We start from the raw sequence: 21,700 nt of genomic DNA, 5'->3' as shown, positions 1-21,700 counted from the left end.
GTATTTCATCTTTATTTCATCCTTCTTTAATTTCTGTTTTTGTGTGTGTTTTATAATGTACATCCCCTGGGTCTCGGAGGCATCTCAAAAGGACATTTGAACTGACTGTTGACTAGAGGCTTTATTGTGCAGGCTTAGTGCCATTTAAGAGACTGGAGCTAGCTGCTGAAACAAGTATCTTGGATGTCTGAGGCACCCTGCTGTATCTGAGACGTCCTGCTCTGGCTGAATGTGAGAGTCATGCCTCTCCAGCAGGGCAGCTGGAGGCTGGGAGGGATGGTCGAGTGTGTTGCAAATAGCACTAGATGCCTTTGCTTAAGCAACTGAATCACCCCATAGCATCTGTTTACTGTAGCTAGAGCTTAGATGCTTCCCTTTCATTTACACTCTCTTCCATGTTGACATCTAGATGTAGGTGTCTTACCTTTAACCTGTTTCTGTCATGTTTAATATGCTCTGGCAATAAGAACTAGTAATTTTTGGAAGTAGTGAAACACATGAACATGTAAAGATATTACAATCCCATAAATAAAAAAAATTTCTGAAACATGCATGAAAGTAAAACACTTTACTTATGAAAATATATTAATTTCAGTAGGTATGTAGAAGTGGCCTGTAACCTGTGAAGGGCTTAAATATTTAGGACGCTGGAGGGGCTAAGACTAGGGACAGAGTTCCTGGGAATTGGGGGACCATCAGCTCACCTATTAGCCCCGGTCTGTGTGGCACATGTTGTTACGCCATGTGAAGTTCTGCAGCCATGCGATCATTTAACTTCTCACGGATACACTTCAATCTCTTCTGCGCTGTTCCCTCACCTGCCCTGTGACTGGGGCTGAGTCTATTCCTGGCTAAGCCTCTGCTAATTCCAGACCGAGCATGTTCTTTACCCGTCTGACGGTGTACCCCAATGCGTAAGCGTAAGAAGCAGGAATTGCAGCTCAGCCCCAGCACTTAAGTGTTCAAACTGCCATTGGGACTAAGCTGGTGTTTCAGTGAAATGCTTTAACATGCAAATTTGAAATATCTGTTCGTAATGGCTTGTACATTCTGTTTGATTCCTCCATAATTGCCAGGGGGCAGCTAGATTATAAGTGAGCAGAAGAGTGGGAGGTTCACTTGATCCAGCTGAAGATGCCTCTGCAAGGGCTCTTGCAGTGGCAATTCCTGGCACCACCTGGACAGCAACCAACAATTTGAGATACTTGATTCCTTGTGTAAGCACGAACTTATGCCAAGGTCCTCCAAAATTTTGTTGTGTTTTGGTTTGGTTTATTGTGGATTTTTTAATTTGTTTGTTTGTTTGGGTTGTTTTTGTGTTTGTTCATTCTTGTGTTTTTTAACAAGCGCTCTGGTATTGTCAGAGCAACACAGGCCTAATTACAGATTTATTAAGGTCAAGTTCCTGGTGTCACTTGTTTCAGCTTGACCCCAGGAATGCCATGTAAAGGTCTGACCAACCAGGGTAATCATGGTAGAACAAACAATAGCCTTTTCAGGGAATTGCAGCTGGGGCAGGGTAATGGGGTAACTTTCAAACATAAGCTGGACACCACTGGAAAGAAGACTGGCGGGTAACAAAACATTAAAACAACCCTAACGAGACCCAGGACTTACAGCCTGAATCACTACCAAGAGTTTGCCCTGAGAGAGAACGAGTGCATTTGGGCTCAATGCTAACTAAAATAACTGCTTAAGGGATGTTGCCTCTTATCACCAGGCTCCCCTAGGTTCACAGAAGCTGAACTTTTTATCTTCTTTGCAAATAGTTGCCTCAGAGAAACAACAGGATCCTGTTTGGATCTATTTGCAAGACCCTAAGTATTTGGTTAACCACTTGGGTGAAGAAACTGATGGCGTGTTCCTGAAATTCCAAGAAGGACTTTGATCCGCTTTTCTCTTCCCAGGCAGCAGGACAACTGGGAAGGAGTAGTACACTTTTGTAATCAGAAGTAAATCACAGAGGCTTGTCATTGCTGGGGGTCCTAGCTGCTCGTGTTCAGCTGCAAATTGTGTTCCCTGAAAAAAGCACTGAAGGAGTGTCTGCGAACATATGCAAGACCGAGCATAAACTGATTACTGAAAGGCCTCCTGAGTCTGCTATACATCGAGTGCTGAAGCAGTTTATTCTTTACATGGAGTAAACTAACTCTCGGAAAAGCTTCAGGTGATTATTGTGATAATTGCCACTCGGGTTTGTCAGAAGCTCTAACTGTTTTACCATGATTTTGAAAATGTGTTCACTTCTCCTTGGGAGCAATGTCAAAACTCTTTGTAAATTCAAAATTTTGGGGGCAAAATGTTTCATTCTGTTTTGTCTATTTATACTCAATTTATCTTATATACGACTTGTCCAAGTACTTTTTTATATACTATAATACTAAGAAGTTATAGAGACTTTAATGTGAACATTATTTTGAAAATCAAGTCATCTACTTCTAGTATGCTAGTAATATTCTGCTAATTCTAGTGTTTAATTCTAATTCACATTGCTTTAGAGAGAAGCATTTTCAGATTACATGTTCCTAATTGAAGGTTCCAGTGAAAAATGTGGATTTTGGTGACCCCTAGGTTTTTCTCACAGAACGATTTTAACGCATTCTAATTATTCTCTTAGGCTATCTGGCAGTGAATTTCATTGCACCCTCCAGCCCTGAAAGTGATTATTTCCTCTGTGCAGACAAGAGCTCACCTGTACGGGGTGTTTTGGAGCATTTTATTTCAGTACCGTTCCTTTCCTTTCTGCAGGTAGCATGGGGAAATCCCAGGGAGTTGTGCAGGAGGCATCTGTAGACTGCAGAGAAATGATAAGTTTTAATTCCGTCTCATGGTTATTTCATAATAGTTTTCATACACAGAGAATGTTCAGACAACACTACATGGGTTACACTGCGTTTTCCGTGCAAGCACAGCAAATAAAGGTTTTTTATATTTTTTTAATGGCAGTCAGATTCTAGAGATGAAGAGTTTAGAGAAGGGTGTTACTATGAAGAACCACTGCCATTTGAGCCCTAAGTATAAAACCAGTATTCTTCATATCATATGTATTGCTAAGCAGCAAGTGCTGAGAGGGCTCAGGTTCCAGCTGGGAAGCATTTGTTTCCTAAAAGCTGTCAGGTGTCATACATCAGTGCTTCATTACTCTGTAGTGTCAGCACAAAGGCAGCATTCATCTCTGCCTATTCTAGCATCTTGGGTGATAAATTCACCCTCATGGAGAATTTGTACCTGTTTCTAAATCACATCTAATTAATGTTTTAAGGTAATATATCTTCCCTGAGTTTAAAAGAAAAAATTTCTTGCAGACTATCTGTGTCTATAGAAAATTTAAGGATAGGTTAGTCATCTTTATTCATTCCTTCAAAAGCATAATCAGGTTAGAGAAATCAAATCTGGAGGATTTCCTGAAGAGAGAAAAGACAAGGGTTTACCCAGTGTCACTTAAGCAAAGCGGTTACTATTGTGTAAAATACTAAGTTTCTCCCAAATAAATGGAAGAGGAAATATCGTAAAGCTCCTGCTTGAGGAAGGAACACAACATCGGTATGCAACCGCTCCCTGATCAAGTTTCCTGCTTTTCATGCAGCACATCCATGACTGACAGTGACCCATTCCATGTGCTATGTAGAGAGATACCTCTGCATACAGAGGAATTGGGGAGAAAACTCAGTTCTTTGTCACTCTTGCCCTGTCATGGAGGCTGGCAACATATTGCTTGTCAGATGATAGGTGAGGCCATGGCTAATGTGCAGTGCTTTTGTAGTTTGCCAAAAGATAATGCTTTCCAGCTGCACAGATGAATTCCAAGAGTTTATTACTTTTTTACCTTTAAATGTGTACTTTGATTTAGATAATCTGAAACCAAAGGTAGCTGTTAAATGATGTGTTTATGAGGTATTATTGCACCTAAATAAATAATATGATCATAAAATAGCCTTCAGGGGCCTTTATTTTCTTTCAAGAGGCTATGTGGGCTCAGAATATTTTGAGTTTAATATTTTCTGAAGAAGAGAAGGCATGGAAATAAGGGCTAAGAATCTATGGCAGGGATTTATTTTAAATAACGTGGACCATCACCTAATTTGTTTGCTATGCACTTGCTTTACCATTTAGCTCCAGGAAAGGAAAGAGCAGAGGGGTAGGAGAGAATGTTATTTCTGCAACTTGTTTAGAGATAATGCATTATCAGCCCTTGTACTTAGCACATGTTCCCAGCATAAACTCCTCCTCCTCCATGTGAATGGTGGATGTAGGAGCTTTTGAAGCCTTGCTTCCTCCCCTTCCCTTCTCCACCTCCAGAGCCTGACAACAGAAGAAAGAAAACAAAAAAACCCAAACCCAAAATCGACAAATAAAAGTTTCAGCTCAAGGTACTGTTCTTTTGGATGTGGTCTGATAAAGAAGCTGGTTTTGCCAGGGGTTTTACTCATGTATCTATATACTATAAATCACAGTGGGTTCACATCTGCAGCTCGTATAGCTATGTAAATGTACAAAGCTACCTACATATTGGGTGCATCATGCCTACAGTTTTGCACCGACAAGAAAGGAGGGTTGTGGGGTGACAGATGTGGTGAGGAATGATCTCACATCCTCCTTCTTGTGGAAGTGTTAGAGTGCAAGGAGGAGTCAGCATCTAGATCCAACAGAAATTTTTTCTGCAAATGTCACTACCTGGTTCTTTTTTTGGTACTGTTACTCATCTTTCTTTTTTTCCACAAACTTTGAAAAACCCAGACTTTATGCAGATCAGATCAATAGCTTTTACTTACTCGAGTTTCATATATTTCAGTCTCTTGTAGCTATGTTATGTGAGCAAATTAAAAATAAATGCAGTGATATTCATTGCCTTCCCCTTCTTAATTTCCTTGTGGGTAAGGAAGAGGATATTTGAAGTCATATCTATGGCTGTATCAGCCTCAGATCCATGGTATGATCCATCCATGAACCGGGCAGTATTGACAAGGGGAATATAGTTGATAAAAGATGTGAATCATTTGTAACAGAAGAATAATTAAATAAGCTATAATTGATAAAAATAATTGCATGATAGTGACACAAACAAACAAGCAAACAAGCAAGGATTTTTGTCACCTTTCCAATCTCTTCCCTTGCTATCCTCAGAAGCAGGGCTATGGAGTGAATTCTATCCTCTGCAGTTTGCCATTTTCTTTTGTGTGCAATTTGCAGGCAATAATTTTCCTCACAGGGATATAATTTCATATCGCTACAGCTTTTTTCTCATTTACCTTTCACCTCAAACTTACAGGGCAATGTAGGCAATGAGCTGCAACTTTAACTGGACTGTTGGCTACATGATAACATTGGACAAATCATATTCTAAGTGAGATCACAGTGTGCAAGACTTATCAGTGAAAAACATGCGGAGTCTTGTCCTCATTCTTAGATGTTCAGCAGTTTCCATGGGGTAATATTTTTCATTCCTCCCAGCTAGTGGCCTCAAGATTACAGCTCTGGTGTTTGTGTGTTATGTCACCTATAATATAGTTTGTGGCATCCTACCTTAAATTCCACAGAAAAAAGCCTGTGTGCTTTCCACAGAAAAAAGTCTGTGTCCTTTGCAGTGGTTTAACAAACTGGAGAGTGTGTAGAATTTTGAGAAAAAAAATTGAAGATTTTAAAGACCAAAATCAGCATTAGCCCATCACCTCACTTGGAGAAGAATAGTCTCAAAGTAGGCAGACTAAGCAAATAAGGATTTTTCCAGTAATTGGTTCTAATCCAGAGTTCCTCTTTCCAGAATATAGCTTTTGACACTTGACCTTGTTCAAAGTGGTACTGAGAGGTAAAATGTCAAAATGCCTTGATAAACCCGGTCTTGAACGCAGTATAATGGGATATTTAATGGTATACTCCTCCAGCCCCCATCTACTTCTTCCTTTGCAGGATCTGAGAGATGCTGTGTTGAAAATCTACAGCTTTTCTGAAGAAAAAAATCTGAATAAAAGGTGAACCAGAGACTGTGGCACAAATAGGTTACATCCAAAGATATGAAAAATGATCCCACGGCAAACTCTGAGGTCTTTCCAAACAGATTGAAGAAGAAACGTTTTTATTCAAATGGCAAACAAGAGTGTCAAGCTGATATATTGGAAGTTGAGTCAGGCTAAAGGGAGAAAATTAGAGCTGTAAAAGTGCTTGTAAATACCTTGAGTATGAGAAAGTGTAACAGGGTTAAGCAAACAACATTACAACAGTGTAAACCAGCAACACTTGAATTACTTCTTGAGGAGGTGGAGGCTTGTGGAGAAGATACGGAAATTTTAGAGGGCAACAGCCAAGACAGAAGTAATAAGATATCTAGCTGATAATTTTTGCTGTGCATACAGAAAAACTGTGTAGACGGTGTAATGCTTTTCAGCTACTGGTCATGCAAAGCAATTGGAAGGATTTGAGGTCTTTACTCCAACTGAGAGAAAAGAAGATCATGTTCTTCAATCCCTGGCCTTTTCAAGGGTTTTGTTTTTTTTTTAATTTCTGTTAAAATATGTACACACACACACAAATATGAACTAAATACATGGATAACTGTGACCACAGGCATATTTTACTGTAAGGCAGGAAGTGCAAGGAGATGGCCCCACAGTGTTGTGTGAAATGGAGAGTTCAATGCTCAGCTCTAGCCAAAGTAAGTGGCTAGACTTTATTAAAAGAGAGAGTTTTAGGCCTAATTCAAATGTTATCTTACTGTCACATCATTGGTTTTGTCACATTTCTTAGGTCAGACATATTTTACAACATTTAATGCTTATAATTTTTAACATTCCTCTCAGTTTCCTCTTACCCTAGTAGATTTTAGTATTTTAAATTATTGAAAAAAAGTCATTATAGTTTTTAAACAGCTGTTTTCCAGTTGATGGTTGCTTTCATGGGCATGGTGTTCTCAGATTCTCTATTCAAAATTTAGCACACTCTTGTAAATCATTTATCTTTCAGTTTGGTTATGACTTTGATCTCCCAGTAAAAGCAGAACCTATGAAAAATAGGTTATAATGCAGCACTAGTTAAATCCTCATACTCAAAAAGAAGACATTATCTTTGAAACTAGAACAAAGGAATCCCATGCTCAGACTGTTAGCTTGCTTTGCTTAAATAGCTGATATTATTCTTCATTTTATGTATTTTGAGAACTCTGACCTTCATCAGCTAGTAATGTACTGAAGGAGGGGGTCAGGGTCTAGTAAAAAATTAAGCAAAAAATTTAACAAAAATGATCTTTTCTAGACTACCTCGTGTCCTGGTTCTCACACTTCCCTTACAAAGGTGTTACTGTAGATTCATCCCATTCCGTATGAGCTTAACTTTGTAAAATGACTTTATATCTAAAGACTAAAAAATATTAGGGTGATCAAGCACATTTTTTTTTTAGCTGGACTAGCTTGTTTTCTAGGTTTTTTTGATTCATTTGAAAACAGCATGGAAATTCATATTTACTGACATACCCTCTGGAGTGCATGAGTCAAGAAGCAAGCACTTGCAGCTAGCCCGCAGCTAAGTCACTGAAATTTATGTCAATTACTTCGCTTTCCCAGAAGTAACACATAAACGCAAGTTAAAATGCACAAATGTTACACATAATAGTAGAAAATTCAGAATTTGTTTCACCAAATGGTAAACCTATTTGGTTCACCATTCCATATCCTTTGCCAAGGAAAATTAGCCCAGTCCTCCTTGTCACTGCCTACACGTTTTGCCCTGGCAACATCTCCTTTTCACATGCCACTCGTGTTATGTGAAAGTGTGTGGTTCCCACTGTGCAGCATACACATTTGTCTAGCTTTGACTCTGTCCCTATAACTCTTTCCAAAACTTCTCATGCCTCAGTTTCACCCTGTTCATTTTTCTGCAGTGTAAAATGCACCGAACTCTTCCCTCTTTCTAGCTAGAAAACTCTGGGGACAAAACACAAACTAATGGCTATCAGAGAGAAAACTGTCTCTCAAAGAAAGAAAAAATGTACCCTCAAATTAACAGCACTTTTTTTAGAATCTCTGCTGGAATCCTGCTCTGGTGCATTAGTGGGGATACACAAACAAAACTGCCCAAACACCTCATCTTCCAAAGAAAAGTCCTTTTCATGGTGCTTTAGAATTGTTGTGGCAACCTAAAATGCCCCTGCCACTTTGCTGAACTTGGGAACTTGGATACAAGACACACAGGTAAAACACATTCAGTTGTAAATTACAGGAGTGAAAGAAAGAGGGAGACAGGGAATGCCCGTGACAGAAATCCTGTAGGAGAGAGCAGACAGTGTTCATGAAAAATGGCTACATTTAGCCTTCTACACTGACTGTGGCCCTTAGGTAATACTAACTTCTGAGAAGCTTCTCTAGTAACTCAGGCATCATGTATCTTCCGCATGGATTTGTGCAATAAGGGTCAATACTAGATGTTATTGGTATGTAATAGTACCTGAGGCATGTCTAAAATAAAGGAATGCCTTACAAACCTTTTTTTTTTTTTTTCCCCCGCAGTTGGTGGGCAACAATCTGTTCCTATGCGGATTCCTAAAATGAGAGTTGAAGTGGTTTAATTTAGTTTGCCCCTTTTTGCTATGACATTTTGAATGTATTTTGCAGTAACTTATATGAAACTTATTATGGGATTCCATGTGCCTAGTTTAGGTATTTACACTTTAATTTTACAGTATAGGTAGGCAGGAGACCTGTCTGTTGTCTGTATAGGGAACTTCAGAGCTACACCAGTTTGCTGTCACTGTAGATGCTTGTGAAAGAACTATGATTAGTATGTACAGAAATGTATTGGTGCGAAGTACCAGAGGAAACAACCAGAGAAGGACATAAGATGTTAACAGCACCAAGAACATTGGGTTTGTTTAAATTACACAATAAACCATACATTTCCTTTACCAGTCTCCCACTGAACTTTGTGCAGCTGCACCTACAATATAAGTATATGTTAGGTATTTGGATCCCAAAGTTAATTATTAATATTGGAGTGGACTATTTATCCTGAAAAAAGATAATATACATGAAACCTATGTTCAATTAACTGCAGATGGATTGTAATTCAGTGTTACTGACAAGCAGGGACAAATCCTAACTTTAGGATGCTGATGTTTTATAATATTCTTAGGATTCATATGCTTTCCCCACTCACTATCTGTCCAAAGGCCAAATGGCTTTACACACTACTTCTTTTCACTGGAAAATATCGCTTCTTGCCCTAACCACACCTTGTTGGCTCTCCAGCTAGTTCACAAAGCTGATGTGGGACCATAGCTGTTACTCTTTAGATTCTTCAGAGCGATGTGCCAGGGGCTGGAACATCTGGTTAAGCACCTCCAGTGTGGGGATCAATAGTTGTTGTCTTTCATTATTATTAAGCACTTTGAATAGAAATTGCAGTTACAAAATACTAGGAACGTGCCTGATTGGAGCAGAAAACAAAGCAGAACAGATTTAATCTGTCACTGTAAGGGTTTCTTCTGTGGTGAAAAAAACCTCAGCCCTACTCCTCTTTCTGGCTCATTCACATGCTGACCAACCTGACTGATCGGTTGTGCAAGTTTGGGGACTACCTGGGCAATTGATCCAGGTTAAAAAGTAATCCTATACAAAACACAACACAGAACTGGGGACAAAATGTTCTTCTTTGTGATCTTTTTGGAGTGCAGGTTTCAGTGAGAAATGTCTCAGACATTATTTTATTTCATTTATAAAATACCTCACAGAAAAATTTAATATGAACACATAAATGTGATTAACCCAAGTAGCTCATTCCAGGCTCGTTTCTGAAACCAGGTTGGACCAGTCTGATCAACCACTTTGGTGGAGTAGTGGATTCAGGCTATTCTTTGGGACTACTGTCACACTTAGCTTGGAGATAAAAAACAATTTGGGCAAAAGTTCAGTGAAAGCTGAGAAAAAAGAAAACCAAAATCTAGCAAAAAGCAAAAGATTTTACTTACTTCTACTCCTCTCCAATCTTCCTCAGTAATGCTGTTGACAAAAAAAGAAGGAACAGAAATCAAAATGAGCATTTAAATAATTTCAAAAACCTGCCTGGACTGCTTTCACTTTTTCTTGAGTTTTATTAGTTCTCTAATCTCTGTCTGCGTTCAAGATAAGCAAATATTGAAAGCAAGCCAACCAGCACAGTGTCCACAGGTTCACATCTCAGTTAAAAAGGAAATGTGACGGCTCACAGATCTCTGGAATTACTCACGTTCACTGAGCTGGGAAGTAGTCTCCGTGGCACCGAACGGAGAGCAGAGGAGGTAAGTATGCCTGAAATTATTAGAACAGTAGATCTGTGAGTTAAATTATGCTCTATTACCCTCTCAGTAAAATAATAATAATTGTACATAGACCTCTTTTGTAGACCATTTTGGCATGTACTGGCAGAAAGAGTTGCAGAGATCTAGGGGCTAGAGCTGGTCTGTGCTTGAGAGGAGGACGGCTGTCCAGAGCAGGGTTATCTCAGTGCTGGTGTGGAAACCGAAGTATCACATGGGCTTTTCTGTATCACTCAACAAAGAAATTGGAGTCGTAGCTGTGAGATAATTAACTATGCAGAGTAAAAGTGTGCGGTCACTGTGGATGTAGAAGATTAACTGGCAGACACCTTTGTGTCTGCATTTGGAGAGAGATTTTTGAGTTGTGTTTTTGAGATACATGGCTGGCTGGTATGAGCACACCTGAATGTTTTTTTTTTTTTCTCCTGTCATATACACTAGATCATGAACAGGCTTTCCAGGAAACAGGGCAAGGCTTTTTGTCCATGGTATATTTTTTCATGGTATATTCATACATTGGTAAGAAACAAGCGGTGCAACAACCTTTGTCCCAAATTGATATAAAAAAATCATGGTTTTGACAGAACAAGATCAAGGTTTCTGTATACTGTGCATTGAATGTGTCCCCTTTTTGTTTCCCACAAATTCCTTGCTCGTTCTCCCGCAACATTTTTCACTCGTTCTCCGTATCTTTGCATCCTTAGGACTTCCCCAGCTTCGTTACCACAACTCGAATTTGAAAGCGTACCAATCCCTTGGTTTCTAAACGTGGCTTTTTCTCCATTTAGAGCTGCGATTCCTCGGGGGTCGTTTCCGCCAGTGGAACGCAGTGAAGCACCTCACAGGCTTTGACGCGGGCAGCGCCTGTCGCCGTGAGGTGAGGCAGGCGGCCCCTCACCACACGCAGCGGCGGCTCCCCTCGCTCCCCTCGCTCCCCTCGCTGCCCTCGCTCCCCTCGCTGCCCTCGCTGCCCTCGCTCCCCTCGCTGCCCTCGCTGCCCTGCCGTGGCCCACGCCGCCGGCACGGGTGGAGGGGGGACAGCGCAAGCACAGGGGTCGGTACCCCCGGGGAGGAGACATCCAGCCACATTTCTTCGCCCGCAGGTCTGTGGCGGTGGAACTGAGCTTGTGCATCCCCCCAGAGCAGAGGATTTTTTTGTTGTCTGACGCCGTCGAGCTCGGGTGTTAACAGGAGAAGCTAAATTTGGTTAACCTCCTAGAACAAAGGCATATGTTTGTCTTAAAACTTGGTAGCACTGCATGCCCAAGGAGTGGTTTAGACTGGGGCCTGCCACAGCCTTCGCGGCACATGAGGGACGCCTGTGTGTCCTCCTGCGGCCGCTGGAGGTAACCGGGCCCCGTCTGCCCGGGGCAGGGTGGGCAGCGGGTGTCCCCGGTCGTGGCAGCGGCCGCTGTGGGCCCTTCCCCTGCCCTGCCAGCCGGCAGCGATCCCCAGGTGCTTTCTGAGGCATCTGAGCGGGAGGGCACGTCCTTGGCGGCGGGGGTCCGAGGGCAGCGCTCCCGCCGAAGGCAGCGCTCCCGCCGAAGGCAGCGCTGCTGGTGAGGTGCGGGGCCGGGCGGGGAGCAAGCGCCCGGCCGGGGTGGTTCACGGAGCGGGAAGGCAAAGGGGAAGCAGAGCACGAACTGGGGAGAAGCTAGCGATAACAGGTGGGATCGGCGGCCTCGTTTCCAAGGAGCGCCCGTTGCGGTAATTCAGATCGCTTGGCTGGTACGTCTTGCGCGATCGGCTCACTCGACGAGTCTGGGCGAGGGTGACACCCTGACGGTGGAGCCGCGGTGATACCCCGACGGTGAAGCAATAGCAAACGCAGCAGTCCAAGAGGGCATGGGAACGGTCACATTGCAAGGGGAAGGCAGGGGACAGAAACCCCGACAAAATTCCAGATAGGAAAGTCTCTCTTTCCAAATATATTTTAACCCACGTAAGATAATGCTTGTGATATCCAAGTCTGGAAGTGAACTTGCTTATGTCATTCCTGCCAAGGCTGGTACATTGTCTAATGGTATTGATAAACAGTTCATCTACAGAGCAGGGAGGGAGACACCGGCATGTTAAGCTCACTGAAATCCATGGAAGTATTGTTTGGCTCAAAGACTACAGAACAGACACAGACCAAAACCTTCAAACCTAGATGCTCCATTTGTAGCTGGCTCAGCTACAAGTGTCAGTCTCTCTCTTCAGTCTCTCTGTTACTCTTCCCTAAGTGTTTGCCCTTCCCTAGTCACCACAACAATGATTAATGTCTTTTCCTGGCAAATATATGGCAATGGAGTTAATGAGACACAAGATAACAATCTCATAAAACGAGTAGGCATGTTTAAGAAAATAACACGTGTTCAGGATTACCCATCCTAGTTTGCAGAAATTATGCTTACTATGGCAAAAACATTAGTAATGAGACAGAGAAAAAGTAGAAGGAGGCAGAAATTGTACTAAGACTTTCTGAACACAGTCACAAAATTCAGAAAGAGGGCTTGGTAGTTAAGCTAGATCTGTTCAAGAGCTACTGACATCCCAAAGAAAACTCTACAGTCACGCAGATTCTAGAGGAATCCTGACAAATGATTTTTACATAGGTTGCCTTCAGTTACATTAGTTTTTAGGTGCATGTAGCATACACTTGTATATGAGTAAAGGGTATTGCTGTATACACCTTTCTTTTTTTTTCATTAGAACTGTATCCTCAGTGATGTTCTTGTGAAAACCTGAAAGCTAAATTTCAGTGTATTGTTTCCAGAATTTTGCTGAAATGCATAGTGATAAAATTTACCAGCATTGGATTCTTTGTTGGAATTACTTGTTTGTTTCTGTGAGATGACAAGCAAAGAAAAGGAGATAACTTTATATTTTCTTACTGCAGGTTATTTGCCTATAAGGACAACAGATTAACAATGGAACCATCAAAAGACTATCTATTCAAATACAAAGGGTTTTATTTTGCTGTAAAAAATACTTCACTTGAGTATGTAGCTTCCCTGGAGGATTTTGAAATCAAAGATAGTGACATATTTTTAGCTACTTACCCAAAATCAGGTAAGAATGGAATTGCTTCTAAAGGGGGGGAAAGTCTGCCTTTATTCAGCCATCTAACTGCAGAATTACCTCGGGTTGTTAGTTTGCTTTTAGACCTGTATCATCTCTGAGTATATGCAGTGTAGCATTAAGTACAAACCCTGCGTAGACATGGCCTGAACAGCCAGACACAAGGTTCCTGCTCGTGTCCAACTGAATTGGTCGACCTTGTTCTTGGACTCAGTCTTGTAGGTGTACTCAGAGCAAGCTCCACACAAACCAAACTGACCTTCTTTGCCTCACAAAACACATATATAGTTTTGGTAGGGCTGGGTGCACGACTGTTGGAGGTGATCGTGGGATATCTGGAATGATTTGTGGGCTCACATGGAAGATGGTTTGGGGGTTGCTGCATCCAAATTACAACCAAGCAGAAGATCAGAGCAAATGCGAGTCAATGATATATATACCTCCTTTCAAGGCTAAAGAAGTACTATTTACCTACATAGCAATACAGGACACTAGTGTGATGAATTCTGCATTCCTATTTCTGAAGAAAATGCAACTGAGCAACCACCTGGCTTCACTGTCATCTTACATGGAATCTAAAGCCTTGACATGCCTAGACCTGTATGTTTCCATACAGGCTCACTTTACGCTCTAAAACCTGTCTACCTGTTTTTCAAGACTGTATTTGTTTAGTGATTAGTAATTAATGACTTGATCATGCATTAAGCAGTGATTTATGACTGAAGCCTTGACATCTCTGGTACCAATCTGTGCTTGTAGTTTCAAGGCCTCTGCTGTGCTCTTCTGTTCGTGCTCGTGGGAACCTCTGCCATTATCCTTTGGTTTTCTTCAGCGGCCTCCAAGATGCAGCCTTCGGATAACATAACTGGTGTTTTGTTAGCATATGTCCTTTTCCTAGGATCACTGAACATCTTGCTGGAGTTCACTATTCCCTCAGTTATTCAGCGAAATACGTGAGGCAGAAAGACATTCTTGAGCAAAGCCCAGAAGGAGTGGCGGGGAGCACCAGGTGTGGTTGTGGTGAAGGTAGATGTGATACGAGAAGCCCGTAGAGGGGTTGTGGGTGACAGAGTGAGGGGACAGGGAGCCCAGGTGATGCTATCTCATCATCAGGCAGCACTGGTGTGAGCTGTCCAAGTAAGGCAGAAAGGGAGGGTGAGAAGGCAGTATTTAAGGGGTAAAGATGCTATGGCAGTGAGGTGAGCACATCTGTGGAAGTAGGAGTTTCATGTTGCAAAGTGATAGGCTACCCTGGGACGGGAAGGAGTTGGAAGATGATTTTGAGTTATGAATTGCACAGAATGTCATCTCCCTGTCATTCACACCTTTTCCTCTATCCTGTCCCACCATCCTCATTCTTCCTCACCAGTTATCAATCTAAGGTACCCTCCAATCCTTCTGTTGAATCTCTACCACTGCGCAGAAAAATTGTCAAGGCTGGTTATGCCAAGCAGAGCAAGACGGTCAACACAGCTGTGAAATCACTGGGTATTGTTCCTCTGAATCCTAAGGCTATTTCTTTTTCTTGCCCAGTGACTTTAAATCTACAACATGCACACTGTCTAATTTCCAGAACCAAGAGCTTCCTTCCCAGGTGAGGTCTTAACAACTAGCCTTCAGTTTCAGATACCTTCCTTTCTCTGTGCTTGTTCAGGGTAACCTACAGCAATAATTCAATGCTTTTCTGCATTGATTTGAATTCTCTCATGTGTCCACGTTTACTGGTCTATGGTATAAAAGGGGAAAGGAACCAGCACTAGTAAAGTGCTGAGAAGGCCAGAGGACCTGGAGCTAAACCATTCTGCTCATTGCCCAAGCGGACTAATCATTCAGGATTTGCCTCCCACCATTACCAGCTGGCACATGAACACATACTGGCACAGCAGTCAGCCACCTTCAGGGTCCTGCCTCTTTAGGTCATCCTTGCCAGCAGCTGTGACCCAGGTGTCAGACCTTCCGCAAGGAACTTTAGAGAGCCTGTCGCCACAAGCATTCGCTTGTGCTTTACAAGCATGGTGTTATCAGCTGTTTGTTTCATGACATCTCACAACACTTTGCAGGAGTTCTGGAAGCAAAGGGCTCTTCCAGATCCACTCCGTATGAGATCTTTTTAGGTGCATGGCCCACAGAAATGCAGCAATTCATGTTGCCACAAGAGGGTGAGGACAGACATAATTTGTGTTGAAGTTGAGTATACGGGGTGAAGGAATTGAAGGTTTAGTTACTGGCCATGGCTTTTCTGCAAGGATGAAACAACAATATGCTTTCTTCTGCACTCAGCAGTCACCAAGACAATGTTTGCTTTCTTCAGTATGTGAAGTTGTATTTGTATTCACAAAGTGAAACTCATTATAGCTGTGCAGGGTCTCTGTTTATGACAATATACTATCTTTAATTAAAAAAAAAAAATCAAGCAAGGTTCAAATAAAAAGGTTTCCTTCTTAGGAACTGTGTGGACTCAGAACATTTTGAGCTTAATAATTCATGAAGGCCACCGTAATGGAACAGAAAATGTGGCGACCATGGACAGAATCCCATGGCTGGAATACAGGACAGAAAATAAGGATTATGCAGCTCTTCCTTTGCCTCGTATTTTTGCCACCCACCTGCCTTACTACTTAGTTCCAAGAGACCTGAGAAACAAAAGAGCATGTGTAAGTGATGTTATTTTTACAATTTCCTTAAAACCAATCATGCCAATTTGCCTCAGTGAATTGGTCCAAATCCTACCTTTTTCCTCTTTCAGTTCCCCATGCCTCAGTATAAATATAACCTGCTTCGTATATGTGGGGAGGCAAGGGACATTCTAAAGCCCCTTTCACCCGTTTCCTTTTGCCAAATTTCTTGTCCCCAACACTGTTAGAGAGAGGGGTGGTGCATCTCAGGAGGATCTGCCAGGGTCAAAGACCAGCGCTGATTTTCCTCTTGTGAAAATGTCCAATTCAGTGAAGTCTGAAAAAAAGTCTCCCACTGAAAATATGAGTAGGACGGAACTATAGTATGTTGAGAGGGAATTTGAGAACTGCCTTTTCTTGCTCCTCAGTGCTGTGAGTTTCTGAATAAGACTCTCCATCATGAACTGTGCCATAGCTCAGGGCCTGTCTCCCATCGAAAATGCCTCCTTAGAGGCAAGCTCTTAGTGCTGCTGGTAGCTTCTTCAGAGATACAGGTGTAATGGGAAACTGCAATGTGCTCACCATTTTCTTCACAGTACCAGTGAAGTTCAGAAGAGAACGCTCACATGCAGAAGATTTGAAATCCAAATGATGCCCAACAAAGAATGAGAAAATTGCCCCAAAATCACAGAGAGCACGCATGTCAGAAAATACAGAAATTGTTGTGACTTCAGAAAAATATTGCTTGGGGGCGGGGGGGGATCTTTTCCACCTCTGCTTGAATATGTCACTCAGGTTGTTCGTATTTTGTATCAAACCACAGAATAACTTTTTCTGTGATTTCAGGTCACAGAGCTTTTGACCTAGGTGTTTATTGGGTTTTCCTGCAATGCATTTAGGAACCCTTATTTTATATACCATGGAAATAATGGGTTTGATTTTACTAAAGATAATCAGATAAATTTTCAATTAAGCAGGAATCAAAAGTAGTCATTTTACCCAGTTAGAAAGGCAGTCCGAGAGCATGGTTCTTCTGTCTCTCCCTGCAAATATTTGTAACCTCATAAGGGCGACATGCCAGGCTCTATTTTCTCTCCCTAATTAGACACTAAGTGTTAAGGAGTAGAAACTTAGAAGCTGGCACATGCTGCTAGTCAAGTGGCAGAAGGCTCCCCATCTCACTGCTGGTGCCTGGTCTGTGCCTGAGGCAGCAGCTCTCGTGTTGTCAGGAGTCAGCAGGGGCCAAAATAACCCTTGCCCGTAACAGCTCCTTCTCTTAAGATTCCAGGGCTCCCTCTTACATGTCATTCAAAATCTGCCTGCGTGCTGCCTCTGGCACCAGCACCACGGGCCAGCATCGCAGAGCACTGATGCTGTCAACACTACCAAAGCTTGGATTTACAAGAAATTCTTCGTTTCATTGTCACTGTACACAGAAATGTGAAGCTGAATCAACATAGTGATTTTCTAGTGCTGGCTGCCTTGCACAAGTGAACAGTATCACTGAAGCCTGTAACACTGATCCCGTGAAGACAGTTAGCTGCAGGCACTGAACAACTGCAACTACAGAAATACCACCACCTATAAACAAATTGACAGCACTATGTTATCCAGAATTTACCTAATGATTGTCACCTTCAAACAGTCTTCACGCATTTTTAGCGGGACCTGTATGGAAAAATGCACTGATGGTCAGGGTAATGGAGTCCTTTAATATCTCTGAGACTAGTCTTATTGTTTTGCAGATTATTTATGTCACCAGGAACCCTAAGGATGTTATGGTTTCTTACTACCACTTCTCCAAATACATCAGCACACTAGAGGAAGTACCAGATTTTAACGTTTTTATGGAGAGATTTTTAGCTGGCAAAGGTAGGATATCTTTTTTACTAAGGAGCCCAAATCCTGTTGCATGACCGCAGATTGCATGGAGATTAATTATAACAATAAATATAAATTAGAGAATCTTCAGCTATGCTGTAACCTGAATCCAAAGCTGCAGTGGCTGTCTGAGCTTGACATCATTTTTCTGATGAAAGCAGGTCCAAAGGGAGTAGCATAGTCATGGCTTTGTTGCTCCCCAACAACATGCAAGCTGCTTATTTTATCTGAATTGGATGATGATTCAGAATATAACCATTATGACTGAAAATCTCTTTCTGCATTTGGTTAGTGGAGCTGAAACCATAAGAATAGACACTGTGCAGCAAAGACAGAGAAGTTTTTTGCTTCTGCCAGTACTAGTTCAGATTACTAGAAACAAAAGGGGGTTTGTCACATTAGCTCAGAGAATTGTCACAAAGACTGTGAGCATGCGTCCCTCAAATTATCAAAAAATGTTATTTTAAAAAAACCTTTTAAAGACGTAAATGACTAATGATTTTACTGTTTTACTGCTAGCTTTTAATAGTATTTCTCTTTATTTTTTTGAATAATTTCCCTTGCTAAGTACTTGCCAGTTCGTGGCTGGATCACGTTGCAGGCTGGTACAGTCATGCAGAGGATTTCAATATACTCTTCCTTACCTACGAAGAAATGAAAAAGGTGAGGTCAGTTAGTATCACTGTATTCAAGATATTCTCTTCCTATATTGAGTGCATTTTCAGACAGCTCTTTATAATTACACTTCATATTGGAACGTGCTTAATCCATTGTGGATTAGATTCAAATTGAGACTTCTGAGAGGATGAAGTCATTTGTTGCGTCGGTTCAAGGTCTTATAAATTGCTAGACAATTACTAGGTAAAATACTTTCCAGTATGACAGAAGTTATCTTCACTGCCACCCCAAAAACCCCTTTCTGAAATAGTACAGAACAAGACTTTCGCAAGTTATCTTCAACAGGAATGTTGTGCTCCTAAGGACAGTTCCACTAAAGGAAAGAAGTGCTTAAGAGGCAGGCTTTAAAGTACTTGAGCTCTCAAATTGCTGACCAGAAGTTTCCTGCTTGGTGGCTGCCCATGCCTTTGTGCGACTTCTCCTTTCTCCAAGGTGGCTGCCCTTCTCCTTGTGGGCAAGCCCCGGAGCGCCCTAGCCACAGCAGCGCAGCCCGCGGCACGCGCCACCGCACTGGTCCCTCGGACTGGAGCCTGGGGTTGCTCAGGTCGAGTCCCTCGCTAGGACAAGACCGACAAAACCCCCGCGGGTTGAGTGCCTCCACAGCGACAGGCGCGATTCCAGGGGTGACTTTGACGGGGCACCTAACACGAGGTGCAGACTGGGTTTGCAGGATGGGGAGCAGAACACAGGATTCCCCAACTCCAAGGGCACGCTGCTGCAGTGACCTACGGCGTCACTGCTCTCCAGTATTCAACTGATGCAAGTGAGACCATGCTTACATAAAAATGATGGTCAGTTTTGCACACAAATGTACGTATGTCCTTTATTATCCTGTATTCCACTACTGTATGCATTTAGTTCTTTGCGTCATCAAGACTCTTCAAAGTAACGTTATTGCAGGATCTCAGAAGCGCTGTGCTGAAGATCTGCAACTTCCTAGGCAGGAAGCTGAGCGAAGAGGAAGTGGACAGTGTGGTGAGACAAGCTGCATTTGAGAACATGAGAAAAGATCCCAGGGCAAACTACGAGAACCTGCCAGATGACATCGTAGCAAAAGACAAGGGCAGTTTTCTAAGAAAAGGTAAAGTGGAAGCAGTCTGATGCAACAACTGTTTAATCCCACACTTCTTGGTGTGAGATGAACCTAGGATTTCTGGTCTCAGCTGGAATGCCCCATTTTTGAAGGAGAGTTCAGGTTAGTGGCAAATTAAATTTATAAGAGGAGGAGTTTTATTGCTGTGGCATCGGTGATTTTACCTATTTTCCTAAGGATAATGAAAAGGTAATTTTTACTGATTGTAACATCAGTTGTAACAGGCCCATCAGATATAGGAAAGGATTTAAGGGTTGTACCAAGCCAGGGGTAAGATAATACTTTTTTTTACTGTTTCTTACTTTTCAAGGCACGAGTCACCTTAATTGTGTGAGCACAGACCATCTTGACCAGCTACCCTCCAAGTCCATACATGGCATCCCTGGGCTCCTGGACATTGCTAAGATGTCCTAATGCTCAGTGTAGGAGGAGACCTCCAGGGATTAAAGAGAGTGGTGCACTGAGAGAAAAATGAGAGGTGTTCCTTTTAATAATTTCCTCTTTGATCTCAAAGGAATCGGTAAAACAGCAAAACAAATGAGTTGAGTAACTTCTATGAGGAGCCAGGATTATAGGTCTACGCTGTGTTTTATTCACAGCACCTAGATTTGGAAGCATGTCCTCAAAGGAGCGCACAGAGCCTTGCTTGGCAGGCCAGCAACGGGGAGATGCTGAGGAAGCCGGGTGCTTCCCAAGACTAGCACTCACTGTTTGCAGCAGGCTTCAGAGAGGTGCATGTTCTGCTTCTCACCTCCCTTTGCTGCCTCTTCCCTCAGGCACTGTTGGAGACTGGAAAAACATCATGACAGTGGCACAGAGTGAAAGGTTTGACAAAGTTCTTAAAGAGAAAATGAAGATCCTGCCCATCAAATTCATCTGGGATATTAATGATGAAATGTAGGCTGGTTTTGAGTTTCAGCATCCTTTTGTGTTTATACTGGATGGACATATGTGAAGTTCTGGAAGAAGAAAATACATCAATTTTCAGCTATGTTATAGAAACAATAACAACACACGAACATATGTTGTCTGAGGAAGCTATTCAATTCCACTAGCTTCCTTTTTGTAATTTTACAAGGTATTTTAATTAACTTTCTGAGTAAACTGACTTCCTTTCTTCATGTTTGCTTTTTCTTTCATTGGCTTTAATAATACCAGAGTTGTAGACAACCAAGTGAGGATAGATTGGTGTTGCTAAAAACTTTCTGAAAAATGTTTCACTTATGCATTTTGTGAGGCTTATTTTGTAGAAACTTCAATGTCCAGACTGGAAGTAAGATTGACCAGCTTATATATGGTTATGCTTTGATATGTTTGAGTTCCTATTTCCTTGGTAAACACCAATACTCAAGTGTTTGCTATTAAAGTGACCTTTATGTTGCCTTATCTGGTGTTGCCTATTGACTGAAACACTTCATTGCATTGTCTGTTATGGTTCTCGAGGTCAGGTCTCACAATTTGCTACTTGAAATACTGAGACAAAACACTAGCCATACTCATAGCAGTTTTTAAGTGAAAGTCCACTCTGTCACACCTGATGATCTGCTGGAGCTACTGATGTAAAAAACTACCAGCTGTCTATGACTACATCCTTCCTCATACATTCATTGACTCACTATCACGGTTTAACCTGTCCATGATTCAACTCCATGCAGCAGCTTGCCCATAGACTTCCCCTGGGAAGGTAAGTACAGAGGCATATCTCAAGATTTTTGTTTTCTATGAACTAAAAAAAAAATTTGCTAATTCAACAACCGCACTCCTGACATGCATCTGGTCTACAATATATTCACCTTTGTAGACAGTTATGCCTTTTTTATTGTCTACATGATCAAACTATAGTGACTGCTTTTGGTTGCTACTGAATCAATGTCTTAACAACCATCCACAGCAGGATACAACTTCTAATTTCAAAACCATTCCAAATAATCATTTTGATTTGACAAAGAGCATCATCATCGGCTTTCCCATAAATTGTTTCAAAAATGTAAAATATCCTTTTAGTTCACATAATGGCTTTTGTTTGTTTGTTTGCTTCTTTCACTTGCCCCAAGGGACCAGCTCCTTCTTCTCTTTTTCAATCCACATACT

At 41.8% G+C, this 21,700-nt stretch overlaps 1 protein-coding gene across 2 annotated transcripts; it reads left to right on the top strand.

Annotated features, from left to right (window-relative positions):
* Positions 1–10,145: 10,145 nt before the first annotated feature.
* LOC115348073 (amine sulfotransferase-like) lies at positions 10,146–20,995 on the top strand. 2 transcript variants are annotated; one of them, XM_030030083.2, is made up of 8 exons: positions 10,166–10,261; positions 11,068–11,156; positions 13,161–13,333; positions 15,788–15,996; positions 17,703–17,829; positions 18,407–18,501; positions 19,417–19,597; positions 20,386–20,995. In XM_030030083.2, exons 3-8 carry the CDS (start codon positions 13,192–13,194, stop codon positions 20,508–20,510), a joined length of 879 nt encoding a protein of 292 aa, XP_029885943.1. In that variant the 5' UTR covers positions 10,166–10,261; positions 11,068–11,156; positions 13,161–13,191; the 3' UTR covers positions 20,511–20,995. The 2 variants fall into 2 exon arrangements, with proteins under 2 accessions (XP_029885932.1, XP_029885943.1); XM_030030072.2 differs by lacking the exon at positions 11,068–11,156 and having other exon boundaries at positions 10,146–10,261.
* The last annotated feature ends 705 nt before the right edge of the window (positions 20,996–21,700 follow it).

This window comes from Aquila chrysaetos, chromosome 2 (genome assembly GCF_900496995.4).
Source record: "Aquila chrysaetos chrysaetos chromosome 2, bAquChr1.4, whole genome shotgun sequence".
In the NCBI taxonomy this organism is placed as follows: domain Eukaryota; kingdom Metazoa; phylum Chordata; class Aves; order Accipitriformes; family Accipitridae; genus Aquila; species Aquila chrysaetos.
This window is presented reverse-complemented; position numbering and strand designations above follow the sequence as displayed.

Coding starts and splice junctions, on each gene's coding strand:
- LOC115348073 (XM_030030072.2), top strand. CDS start 13,192: ATGGAACCATCAAAAGACTATCTATTCAAATACAAAGGGTTTTATTTT. Junction 13,334..15,787: donor AGCTACTTACCCAAAATCAG/GTAAGAATGGAA, acceptor TTTCCTTCTTAG/GAACTGTGTGGACTCAGAAC. Junction 19,598..20,385: donor GGGCAGTTTTCTAAGAAAAG/GTAAAGTGGAAG, acceptor CTCTTCCCTCAG/GCACTGTTGGAGACTGGAAA.